Here is a 15,007-nt window from a genome sequence, read left to right on the forward strand (position 1 = left end):
ACCATGTCAAAGGTCTGATCATTGTTTATTTTTCTAATTATTCAATAGTTGTTTGTGATTAAAAAAAATTAGTTTTACTTCCCACTGTGAGAGGGATCTGCCAGCCAGGACTTAGGGATTGCCTAAGGTGCAGAGCTTACACCAGCCTGTGCAGGTAATGGCATATAATTGTTACCAATGGTTTCATTTGATTGCAATTATTGTAGCTGGCAGTTTTTGATGACTCTTCAGAAGTGCATAACCTCTTTCATGATGGAGGAAAATAAACAGTCCTGGTTCACTTGGTGACAATAAAAAACCAGAATGAAAAGTTATATCATTTTCCAGAAAAGAAAGAAGTGTTGCTTCCCATGAAACAATGTCAGCTGTAATCGAAGAGTGTTGGTTCTGTACAAATTTCTCATTTTCTAGTCCAAAAAGACAAAAGGGGGGACAATTGCATTGCAAAAAGAAATTTCCTATCATAAGGGCAGTAACAAAATATTTTTCTCTTTGAGTTCATAAAACTACTTTGCATGAATTTTTTAGAATGATATTCCTCTCAGACAAGCAATACTTACAACATCTACTTCCATATATATTTGGCTAGTATTGTAACATTGTACCTCTCTTGGATTCTAAAAGAGGTTCTGTGATTATTTAGCTTGGCTTTAAAGGGGTTCGCTGCTTTCTCAACATGTTTTTATATTCCAATATTATTGTTGCTGGACAACGCCATCGACACTTCACAGTGCACAGCCTCTGCGTTGCACTGATCATTCACTGAGTACGTGTTGCTTAGGTTATATGAGCATCCTGCCTCCACATTGGGCTGAGGGGCATTCATTAATATTTCTTTATACCAGGCACACAGCTAAATGATACAGCAGAAGACATGCAACACAAAATCAACTGGAAACTGCAAGAACAGCCAGCATTATGACTGACAAAGAAAGAGTAAACTGTTGGAGCCTCAGACACACAGGGGAGTTCATCATATATATATATAATGTGTGCGTGTATATATATATATATATATGTATGTATATGTGTATATATATATATATATATATATATATATATATATATATATGAATGTATATACATATATCTATATGTATATATATATGTGTGTGTGTATGTATGTATATGTATATACATCATCATCATCATCATCGTTTAACGTCCGGTTTACATGCTAGCATGGGTTGAACGATTTGACTGAGGACTGGTGAAACTGGATGGCAACACCAGACATATGTATATATATATATATATATATATATGTATATGCTTATAAATATATAATTTAGAGAAAAAAACAATTCTTGAATTCATCCATGAAAATCCAGTCACATAGAAAAATTTAATAAGTAAATACACTAAAAAGACCTGTAATAAAAATACAAAGTAATAAATATTAAAATAATAGAACGACTACACGTGTTTCATAACCACATTTTCAAATAGAAAATAAAATAAAAAACAAATTTGATTCAAAATAAATCAATCGAAAATCAATTCTATTCAAAAATATAGCTAATCCTCAGGTCAAAATACAATAATAATAATAAAATCAATGTATATATCAACTAACAATAAATATCAAATGAATTTATATAAAAATACTTATTTTACCAATAAATAAAAGAAAAACATTTAACAATATTACTGAAAATAAATGCAATACTTATCTTATCAAAGCTTTAGTTTAAACTAAAGCTTCGATAATATTGTTAAATGTTTTTCTTTTATTTATTGGTAAAATAAGTATTTTTATATAAATTCATTTGTTATTTATTGTTAGTTGATATATATACATTCATTTTATTATTATTATTGTATTTTGACCTGAAGATTAGCTATATTTTTGAATAGAATTGATTTTCAATCGATTTGTATTTTATTTTATTTTTTATTTGAAAATGTGGTTATGAAACACGTGTAGTCGTTCTATTATTTTAATATTTATTACTTTGTATTTTTATTACAGGTCTTTTTAGTGTATTTACTTATTAAATTTTTCTATATGTGACTGGATTTTCATGGATGAATTCAAGAATTGTGGGTTTTTCTCTAAATTATATATTTATATATTATATATTGTGAAATTTAATTTAATTTTAAGTTTGATAAATTAAATTAAATTGGATTTTTATCCCTAATATTATTATCATATGTATATGTTTATATATATATTTATATATATGTATAAAACCCTTATGAATGGATTTGGTAGATGGAAACTAAATGAAGCTTGTTGTATATATGTGTGTGTGTGTGTATTAAGTTCTGTAAGCGTGTCACACTGATGTGAAGACGCATGGCTCAGTGGTTAGCATATTGGGCTCACACTCATGAGGTAGTGAGCTCAATTCCTGAACGAGGCTGTGTGTTGTATTCTTAAGCAAGACATTTTATTTCACATTGCTCCAGTTCCCCCAACTGTAGAAATGGATTGTGATGTCACTGGTGCCAAGCTGTATTGGCCCCTTTTGTCTTTCCCTTGGATAACATTGGTGGGCATGGAGTGGGGGAGGCTGGGTGACTGCTGATCTTCCACAAACAACCTTATACACACTTGTGCTTATGAGGGGAACTTTCTAGGTGCAATTCTTTGGTCATTCGTGACTGAAGGGGGTCTTTACACTTTTATATGTGTGTGTGTGCTTATGTGTGTGTGTGTATATATATATATATATATATATATATATATATATATATATATACGTATGTATGTCTATATATTTTGCTCAGACATTTCGAGACTAAAACCCTGGTGTAGAACTCAATGTACAACTGCTTCAGAATGAAGCATGAGTCAAGTAGAGAGTAGTTATAAGAAAGTGCGATAATAAATGATATAACTTCATCAGACCCTCAAATATGCATCAATGGAATACAGCATTCTAGTGATGGGAGGAGTCTTTGATTTTCTTCCTCCACGCATGTATTTGTTTTCTCATTGGTCATACTTGTTTCTTATATATCGTCGTCCTTTAACGTTCGCTTTCCATGCTAGCATGGGTTATATTTCATAAATGTAGTTATTTTCCCCAAAAAATTACACTTCATATTCAAACCTCTGATGAAGCTATCTGGTGTTACTCAGGCACTCAACTATGAATCCACTGCATCTTATAGCAGAAACAGGTGTAAGCTAATGAAGTTCATAAGATAATCGCTTATTCGTTATCATCTCATTTTCTTATATGTATTTATATACACTCATGGATATTGAGTTCTATTTATCCTGTGTGTTCTACCAAACCTACACTTACATATATGTGTGTTTGTTACTGTATGTACATATGTGTGTACATAAAATTACATCTGAGAGATTAAATGTTGTGTAACAAAATGCTTCAACTGGAGCTGATCCCCAACAACTGCTATACATCTCCCCACCCGCTCCCTCACCACAGTGTCTACGCTGATTCCAAAATAGTTTTTATTCACAAAAACATTATTCTTATGAGTTTCATATATAGAAGAAAGTGTTTCAGTTATGAAAGCTGAAATTGCATTCTACACAGTTTTCCCAGTCGTATTACATGACCCCCCCCTCCAGACAAACTAGCCCCAATGAGACTAAACCTCAATACTGATTGTTTCATGAACTTTATTGTTTCCCCTATTGACACTAAAAATAAATATGAAATGCAGAGAAGAAGAGGAAGAAGAGTCGGTGCAGGGAAGGAGGAAAAGGCATTTCTAGGAGCATCCCTCTCACTTGACCAATTCTATAGATTACTATTTCATTCAGATTCCTTCGACATGATTACAATTTGTTTTTAATGCTTATGCCAACCTGCCTGACCCCTAACTGTTTTCTATTTAAAGGGATCTAAATTAAAACTTTCCATCAAAATTTCATGTTTCAAATATCAGATTAATAATGACAAAATTATTTTACGAAATTTTTCAGTATTTTCAGAATTAATTGAAACAAAGGAATATATTTCAATGGAAATATGGTTACAAAGGGTTATATTGAAAATTTTGTCCGGATATATGAAGAGAATATAAAAGTAAATAACAAGTGTTTGAACCCGTCTTTATCAGGCAAAAAACATTTGGTTTAAAAACCAACATATTTGTAAATTGTAAATTTGCTGATCACCTGTAATATCTAAATTTCATCAAATCATTCCAATCCTATTGAAAAATAAATATGAAACAATCAAAGACAGAAAAGTTTTTCCATATTTTGAATGGATTTATAAAGGAAAATATAAGTTTTCTGACTTTGTAGGCAACAGAAAGACAAGCTTTCAGCAGTTTTATATTTACAATCAATCTCTCATCTCTCTCACACACACACACACTCTCTCTCTCTCTCTCTCTCTCATCCACCTTCTCTCACTCTACATGGCAGTATGAAGCTCAAAGTACAGTTAAAAGTCCCAGCATATTTTGATTATAGACAAAGTTCTTTGCTGTCCCTCCTCCGGGCTTTCGCTGCCAAATCTCGAGCTGTGACAGTTGAGGAAGTCCTCGGTCGGAATTCCAGTTGACTGTTTTCTTCATTTGTCGTTGATTGTGCTGCTGAAGCCCGAATAATCAGGCTCCTGTTTCTAATGAGGGAAGGATACAAAGGTGGATCGATGCCATTTGTCATGCTCTCTTCGTCATCCTCATCATCGTCGTCGTCGTCGTCGTCATCGTCATCATCATCTTCTTCTTCAACCATATCACCATTGGTGTCAATACAGCCCTGACTTTGTTTTATTGATTCCACTGTGTTCTGGATGTTGAGGAATTGTCTCCTTAAAAGAACATCGTGTTGACGAAGATCAATCTAGAAAAAAATGAAACCAGAAAAACATGAAAGCTTTCACTAAGCACATTCATTATATTAGACTGCTACATAAGTCTTAAGCAAGTTGTTTTACTCTGGTGAGATATTTCAATATGCCAATTTTGTTCTTACACGCACACACACACACACACACACATATCATCATCATCATCATTTCACATCTGCTATCCATGCTGGAATGAGTTGGTCTATTCGACAGGATCCCATAATGTCAGGGGATCATGTACTGCTGCCCGTGTCTCTGTTTGGGCATGGATGCCCATCCTAATGCTTTTTCCCATGGCTCCACCTCTAGTAATTCACAAGACTAAAGACTGAGTGGAAGAAAGAGATGGCAAAGGGTTAACTGAAGGGACAAGAACAGGTTTGTTGCTACAGATGAGATACGCGCCTACCCAACATTATATAAGGGTGGGTAGGAATAATAGGGTGGAGCTGGAAAGATAAATAAAGATGGTGGCAACAAGGTGTCAGAGTGTATCCTCAAGACATAAGAAGGTGATTAGAAGAAAGCATGGGGACAGATCAAAAGGGGCTATGTTTGTAAGAGTTGCTTAGAAAAAGGAAACTGTGTGTGTGTGCATTCTATGGCCTTGTGCACAGTGATACAAAAACATTTCAAGAAGAGACTAGGTAAATGCCTTTTAAAAGAAACCATCATCATCATCATCATAAACATTCATTTACTTCTCTGATCCTTTTCCATTGTGGTAACAATTTTCTGAGACAGTGTCTTTACAGCTGGAAACTCTTCCTGTCACCAACACTTTCACTCACTTCATACAACACACCACAACCATAAAAAGAAAAAAGGAAAATGGCAAAAAAGAGACTTTTGTGTGAACACTCACCAGTTCATGTCGCAACCACATTATAGCTTGGCGCAAATCTGCCAATCGACTCTCGTTGTTTGTGCCATTGCATGTCATATTGGTTAAATGCATATTTTCTAAATCACGGAATGACGTAGCTTGATGCACAAATCTTTGAAACCTCTTCGGCAGTTTTACAGAACCAGGTAGATGGGCATTGTACAAAGGCACAACATCCCAGTACCCACCTGAAATAGAAGCACAAGAGATCTATATAATAGCATGTCTTGGACCACAGCTAACTGGACTGACCACCAGACCACTATGGATGACCTAGGGTTAAACAATAACATACATTTAGCAATATTGACATAGTCGAGAACATCATCATCATCATCATAATTTTATGACTGTCCATTATGCTGTGATGGGATGGACAGCTTGACAAAATACTAAACAAACAACACTATGTATAAGGCTGAGCTGCAGAATGGCCAGAAGCCAATGATTTCTTACAATCATGCTTACTAAGTTCCTTTCGGTTCCGGAAATTGTCAGCAAAGAGAGAAATGTCATGCTTCCTCACCATTTTTTCACACGGCTTAACGAGTTCATGCTGCTCTCTACACAGAGAGAAAGTTGGAGAAAGCTGTGAGGCCCTGGAGATAGACAGAGTATGCAACTGAAGACCGTACATCTTCCAACAAGACTGCACCATCTCATAAGGGCTAGGATGGATGGAGAGAAAGAGGAAGGAGAGAGGGGAGAGAGAGAGAGATGAGTATGCATGTATGAGCGTATGTGTGTTTGCATAAAAGTTGATGTTCCAGATTTTACTTTTCATCCTGTAAGTGAGACAGTTTGATGACATTATGACCAATTGTAGTAGACTTTCAAGGACCAGCTGACTAAAATAACCCTTGAGAAACAAGTAAAGGTTATTGACAGGAAAAGCATCCTGCTATAGAATACTGCCTGAAACACAATTGTGTTTAGCTCATTCTAGCATAAAAAAGCTAGAGATATTTAATGAACCAACACCTTAGAACACTGTAGTCACTGAGATATTATCTTTTGCTCATTACATAATTATTTCTAATGAATTATTTTCACAGTCACTACATTTATATTAATACGATCTTAAACCATTGCTTCTCGTGTGAAAGTCATCTCTGAGAAATGAATTTACTTCTGGGATTTGTTTTTAACAAAAAGGATTCTACTTTCACTCACTCACTCACCCACTCTCTCTCTCTCTTCCTCTCTCTCTCTCTCTCTCTCTCTCTCTCTCTTTATTTAATCTCTCTTTTCCTCTATGAGTTGTTACCATCTTTCTCAAATATGTGTATTTATGTATAAATACATACACACATACATACATACATACATAAAATTTTCCAGAAGTTTTTAAATAAATATGAGCATGTCTAAATATACAACTACATGCATGAGAATACATACATAAGACAAAACATAAAAATCTGCACATATACATACATAAGTACATACATACATACATACATACATACATTCAAAAATACCCTGTTGTTGATGTTGTAATCCCAATGAAGGAACCTTGGATCTAGGTTCTAAACCGGCTCTTTCTCTATTGGCCAGAAATCTTGACATAAAATACTGAATAATGACATACATACATGTAAATATAGATATGTATGTACATATGTATACACACACACACACACACACACACACACACACACACACACAGTCTGCATGATGTCTCAAGAGATGTGTATGAAAATACTTTCTTTTGCAGAGGGGAAAAACAAACACACCTAAAAACAAAGTTGTGTGTGTGTGTGTGTGTGTGTGTGTGTGTGTGTGTGTGTGTGTGTGTGTGTGTGTGTGTGTGTGTGTGTGTGTGCATGCACTTCAGAGTAAATGTGATAAGATATCTATGTGCCTGTGCGGAAGTATGCATTCTTGGAATGGGGTCACATTCGTATGACATGGGAAGTTCTAGAATATCACCTTATGTCGGAGGAGAGAAATTTATAGAAAGCAAAAGAAGTATTTATACACACACACGCACATGTATGTGCGTGAGTATGCTACACATATATATATATATATATATATGCACGCATACAAACGTAGATAGACATGTATACTCACATACACATGTGGTATTATATCTAGTCAACACATACACACACACAGATGTGTGTGTATATAACAACACAGAAGAGCCATTCAGACCAAATAATTAAATATTAAAACTATTAAAATTCACTTTAAGTTTATTTCATGAGGCGTCAACATTTTTGTTGCACCACTGCGACCTAGTCCCTGGTGCAGATTCAGTGCAGTTTTATCACATGAAAGTGAATTTAACAGCTTCATGCTTTGTGATAAAATGGTTGACATGGCTCTTCCATAACATCCAACTTCTTTCAACAGAACACTGTCTCAGATCAAGTCACCCTCTAGACAAGAACAAATCCAATATCATCATTACCACGTCAAATAACTCATCTTCATTCTTTTTTACCCAATAGGAATTATCATGAAAGAGTAATGGCTTCCTTGCATTCATAATTATATTTATATCAGTATTTGTTAAAGTGACAAAAGCCTTACTAAATTCAAGTGCCTTCTGAAGCAAGTTTTTGGAGATTGACAACATAATTAAAACATACAAGAACACAAACCCCACCATTTATCATTCAATTAATGTAGAAGCGAAAAAAGTAGAAAAGCTTATCCCATGAAATCCTGTTATAACCCTTAAAAAAACCATGAAAATAACTTCATGCAAAATCCTAGATTAATAAATCTCACAAAAAGCGAAATAGGAATTATTAGTAAATCCAAAATAGATTGATAGCATACGACATACCAGAGCAGATTCAAATCTTACTCAATGGATATGTAGTAGTACAACTATTGAATGGTTTCAGAAAACAGAAGATAAACCCCAATTCAAATTTACACGATTTGATATTGTAGAGTTTTACCCCTCGGTCCCAATGGTCCTTCAGCAACAACACACCTTGATAAACTGAGGTTACTACTCACTTCAAGCCATGACAGACAGAGAGGATGCTCTTGATGCTGAGAATTTGAACTTACAGACACAATATTTACATATCACCTGAGGAAACACAGCTAGATCTCATAGTGCAGAGAAACAGTTGCATAATCAAGTACCTGCATGCCTGGAGAGCTACATTGTGTAGGAAGAACTGTAGTGATTAAAAAATGAATGTCTAACTGTACACCTTCTTGTTGACTCCAAAACTTTTTCAATAATCTATTCACATACGACAGATGCCCAAATGAAAATCTGGAAGTATGTATAATACTGCTACTGGATAGCACAGGGTGAAATCTGAAGGTGGACAAACTTTATACTCTACTCTGCTACGTCCTTCACACAGAATATACTAAATATATATATATATATATATATATATATATATATATATATATATATGTGGGGGGGGGACAGAGGGACAGAGTGTAATGACCTAATGGTAGCTGTAACAAAAGGTGATGTGGAAGGAGATGATGTGTGCTACAGACACATCCAAACAAGATGGGGTGAAGGGGGAGAAAGAGGAAGTGAGCCAACAACAATTTGAAAAGAGATAGAAGAATACTTTGTTATTTCTATGGTGGAGCAAGGGTGGTGGTACTGGTGATGAAGGTGGTGGGGGAAAGAGTGATGATGGCAATAATGGCGGGTGGGGGAGGGAGGAAGCTAAGGCAAACAAGAGTTTGCTGTTTGTATTGTTTTTACTTTGAAAAACACCCACGACACATACACACACGTGTGTGTGTGTGTGTGTGAGAGAGAGAGAGAGAGAGAGAGAGAGAGACAAACAGACAGACAGGCAATAAGACAGAGATATAAATGGGTTGATAGATAATAGGAGTGAGAGACAAAAAACAAAATCAGAAATAGTTTAAAGATAAAATCCAGAGATAGTTTTTGTGGCTGTTTTTTTTTTTAATGTGGATTGAAAGAATTGTGATCATGGCCTTGACAGACTGATGAGAATAATGAGACTGATGAGAATAATGAGACTGATGAGAATAATGAGACTGATGAGAATAATGAGACTGATGAGAATAACGAGACTGATGAGACAAGAGAGACTGATGAGAATAACGAGACTGATGAGAATAATGAGACTGATGAGACAAGAGAGACTGATGAGAATAATGAGACTGATGAGAATAATGAGACTGATGAGAATAATGAGACTGATGAGAATAACGAGACTGATGAGAATAATGAGACTGATGAGAATAATGAGACTGATGAGAATAATGAGACTGATGAGAATAATGAGACTGATGAGAATAATGAGACTGATGAGAATAATGAGACTGATGAGAATAATGAGACTGATGAGAATAACGAGACTGATGAGAATAATGAGACTGATGAGACAAGAGAGACTGATGAGAATAATGAGACTGATGAGAAAAGAGAGACTGATGAGAATAATGAGACTGATGAGAATAATGAGACTGATGAGAATAATGAGACTGATGAGACAAGAGAGACTGATGAGAATAATGAGACTGATGAGAATAATGAGACTGATGAGACAAGAGAGACTGATGAGAATAATGAGACTGATGAGAATAATGAGACTGATGGGAATAATGAGACTGATGAGAATAATGAGACTGATGAGAATAATGAGACTGATGAGAATAATGAGACTGATGAGACAAGAGAGACTGATGAGAATAATGAGACTGATGAGAATAATGAGACTGATGAGAATAATGAGACTGATGAGAATAATGAGACTGATGAGAATAATGAGACTGATGAGAATAATGAGACTGATGAGACAAGAGAGACTGATGAGAATAATGAGACTGATGAGAATAATGAGACTGATGAGAATAATGAGACTGATGAGAATAATGAGACTGATGAGAATAATGAGACTGATGAGAATAATGAGACTGATGAGAATAATGAGACTGATGAGACAAGAGAGACTGATGAGAATAATGAGACTGATGAGAATAATGAGACTGATGAGAATAATGAGACTGATGAGAATAATGAGACTGATGAGAATAATGAGACTGATGAGACAAGAGAGACTGATGAGAATAATGAGACTGATGAGAATAATGAGACTGATGAGAATAATGAGACTGATGAGAATAATGAGACTGATGAGAAAAACGAGACTGATGAGACAAGAGAGACTGATGAGAATAATGAGACTGATGAGAATAATGAGACTGATGAGAATAATGAGACTGATGAGACAAGAGAGACTGATGAGAATAATGAGACTGATGGGAATAATGAGACTGATGAGAATAACGAGACTGATGAGACAAGAGAGACTGATGAGAATAATGAGACTGATGAGAATAATGAGACTGATGAGAATAATGAGACTGATGAGAATAATGAGACTGATGAGAATAATGAGACTGATGAGACAAGAGAGACTGATGAGAATAATGAGACTGATGAGAATAACGAGACTGATGAGAATAATGAGACTGATGAGAATAATGAGACTGATGAGAATAATGAGACTGATGAAAATAATGAGACTGATGAGAATAATGAGACTGATGAGACAAGAGAGACTGATGAGAATAATGAGACTGATGAGAATAATGAGACTGATGAGAATAATGAGACTGATGAGAATAATGAGACTGATGAGAATAACGAGACTGATGAGACAAGAGAGACTGATGAGAATAATGAGACTGATGAGAATAATGAGACTGATGAGAATAATGAGACTGATGAGAATAATGAGACTGATGAGAATAATGAGACTGATGAGAATAATGAGACTGATGAGAATAACGAGACTGATGAGACAAGAGAGACTGATGAGAATAATGAGACTGATGAGAATGAGACTGATGAGAATAATGAGACTGATGAGAATAATGAGACTGATGAGAATAACGAGACTGATGAGAATAATGAGACTGATGAGACAAGAGAGACTGATGAGAATAATGAGACTGATGAGAATAATGAGACTGATGAGAATAATGAGACAGATGAGAATAATGAGACTGATGAGAATAATGAGACTGATGAGAATAATGAGACTGATGAGAATAATGAGACTGATGAGAATAATGAGACTGATGAGAATAATGAGACTGATGAGAATAATGAGACTGATGAGAATAATGAGACTGATGAGAATAATGAGACTGATGAGACAAGAGAGACTGATGAGAATAATGAGACTGATGAGAATAATGAGACTGATGAGAATAATGAGACTGATGAGACAAGAGAGACTGATGAGAATAATGAGACTGATGAGAATAATGAGACTGATGAGAATAATGAGACTGATGAGAATAATGAGACTGATGAGAATAATGAGACTGATGAGACAAGAGAGACTGATGAGAATAATGAGACTGATGAGAATAATGAGACTGATGAGACAAGAGAGACTGATGAGAATAATGAGACTGATGAGAATAATGAGACTGATGAGAATAATGAGACTGATGAGAATAATGAGACTGATGAGAATAATGAGACTGATGAGAATAATGAGACTGATGAGAATAATGAGACTGATGAGAATAATGAGACTGATGAGACAAGAGAGACTGATGAGAATAATGAGACTGATGAGAATAATGAGACTGATGAGAATAATGAGACTGATGAGAATAATGAGACTGATGAGACAAGAGAGACTGATGAGAATAATGAGACTGATGAGAATAATGAGACTGATGGGAATAATGAGACTGATGAGAATAATGAGACTGATGAGAATAATGAGACTGATGAGACAAGAGAGACTGATGAGAATAATGAGACTGATGAGAATAATGAGACTGATGAGAATAATGAGACTGATGAGAATAATGAGACTGATGAGAATAATGAGACTGATGAGACAAGAGAGACTGATGAGAATAATGAGACTGATGAGAATAATGAGACTGATGAGAATAATGAGACTGATGAGACAAGAGAGACTGATGAGAATAATGAGACTGATGAGAATAATGAGACTGATGAGAATAATGAGACTGATGAGAATAATGAGACTGATGAGACAAGAGAGACTGATGAGAATAATGAGACTGATGAGAATAATGAGACTGATGAGAATAATGAGACTGATGAGACAAGAGAGACTGATGAGAATAATGAGACTGATGAGAATAATGAGACTGATGAGAATAATGAGACTGATGAGAATAATGAGACTGATGAGAATAATGAGACTGATGAGAATAATGAGACTGATGAGAATAATGAGACTGATGAGACAAGAGAGACTGATGAGAATAATGAGACTGATGAGAATAATGAGACTGATGAGAATAACGAGACTGATGAGAATAATGAGACTGATGAGAATAATGAGACTGATGAGAATAATGAGACTGATGAGAATAATGAGACTGATGAGAATAATGAGACTGATGAGACAAGAGAGACTGATGAGAATAATGAGACTGATGAGAATAATGAGACTGATGAGACAAGAGAGACTGATGAGAATAATGAGACTGATGAGAATAATGAGACTGATGAGAATAATGAGACTGATGAGAATAATGAGACTGATGAGACAAGAGAGACTGATGAGAATAATGAGACTGATGAGAATAATGAGACTGATGAGAATAATGAGACTGATGAGAATAATGAGACTGATGAGAATAACGAGACTGATGAGACAAGAGAGACTGATGAGAATAACGAGACTGATGAGAATAATGAGACTGATGAGAATAATGAGACTGATGAGACAAGAGAGACTGATGAGAATAATGAGACTGATGGGAATAATGAGACTGATGAGAATAACGAGACTGATGAGACAAGAGAGACTGATGAGAATAATGAGACTGATGAGAATAATGAGACTGATGAGAATAATGAGACTGATGAGAATAATGAGACTGATGAGACAAGAGAGACTGATGAGAATAATGAGACTGATGAGAATAATGAGACTGATGAGAATAACGAGACTGATGAGAATAATGAGACTGATGAGAATAATGAGACTGATGAGAATAATGAGACTGATGAAAATAATGAGACTGATGAGAATAATGAGACTGATGAGACAAGAGAGACTGATGAGAATAATGAGACTGATGAGAATAATGAGACTGATGAGAATAATGAGACTGATGAGAATAACGAGACTGATGAGACAAGAGAGACTGATGAGAATAATGAGACTGATGAGAATAATGAGACTGATGAGAAAATAATGAGACTGATGAGAATAATGAGACTGATGAGAATAATGAGACTGATGAGAATAATGAGACTGATGAGACAAGAGAGACTGATGAGAATAATGAGACTGATGAGAATAATGAGACTGATGAGAATATGAGACTGATGAGAATGAGGACTGATGAGAATAATGAGACTGATGAGAATAATGAGACTGATGAGAATAACGAGACTGATGAGAATAATGAGACTGATGAGACAAGAGAGACTGATGAGAATAATGAGACTGATGAGAATAATGAGACTGATGAGAATAATGAGACAGATGAGAATAATGAGACTGATGAGAATAATGAGACTGATGAGAATAATGAGACTGATGAGAATAATGAGACTGATGAGAATAATGAGACTGATGAGAATAATGAGACTGATGAGAATAATGAGACTGATGAGAATAATGAGACTGATGAGAATAATGAGACTGATGAGACAAGAGACTGATGAGAATAATGAGACTGATGAGAATAATGAGACTGATGAGAATAATGAGACTGATGAGAATAATGAGACTGATGAGAATAATGAGACTGATGAGACAAGAGAGACTGATGAGAATAATGAGACTGATGAGAATAATGAGACTGATGAGACAAGAGAGACTGATGAGAATAATGAGACTGATGAGAATAATGAGACTGATGAGACAAGAGAGACTGATGAGAATAATGAGACTGATGAGAATAATGAGACTGATGAGAATAATGAGACTGATGAGAATAATGAGACTGATGAGACAAGAGAGACTGATGAGAATAATGAGACTGATGAGAATAATGAGACTGATGGGAATAATGAGACTGATGAGAATAATGAGACTGATGAGAATAATGAGACTGATGAGACAAGAGAGACTGATGAGAATAATGAGACTGATGAGAATAATGAGACTGATGAGAATAATGAGACTGATGAGACAAGAGAGACTGATGAGAATAATGAGACTGATGAGAATAATGAGACTGATGAGAATAATGAGACTGATGAGAATAATGAGACTGATGAGACAAGAGAGACTGATGAGAATAATGAGACTGATGAGAATAATGAGACTGATGAGACAAGAGAGACTGATGAGAATAATGAGACTGATGAGAATAATGAGACTGATGAGAATAATGAGACTGA

At 35.1% G+C, this 15,007-nt stretch overlaps 1 protein-coding gene across 1 annotated transcript in view; it reads right to left on the bottom strand.

Annotated features, from left to right (window-relative positions):
• Positions 1-4,015: 4,015 nt before the first annotated feature.
• The window catches only part of LOC106872249 (uncharacterized), a 37,590-nt gene continuing 26,598 nt past the window's right edge, over positions 4,016-15,007 (bottom strand). The window contains exons 2-3 of the mRNA XM_089354585.1: positions 5,653-5,861; positions 4,016-4,780 (exon numbers count right to left, since the gene is read on the bottom strand). Of these exons, the coding sequence (XP_089210711.1) occupies positions 4,400-4,780; positions 5,653-5,861 (590 nt within the window). The 3' untranslated portion in view covers positions 4,016-4,399. The remainder of the gene's footprint in view (positions 4,781-5,652; positions 5,862-15,007) is intronic.

Source organism: Octopus bimaculoides, chromosome 7 (genome assembly GCF_046866305.1).
Source record: "Octopus bimaculoides isolate indiv1 chromosome 7, ASM4686630v1, whole genome shotgun sequence".
NCBI lineage: Eukaryota > Metazoa > Mollusca > Cephalopoda > Octopoda > Octopodidae > Octopus > Octopus bimaculoides.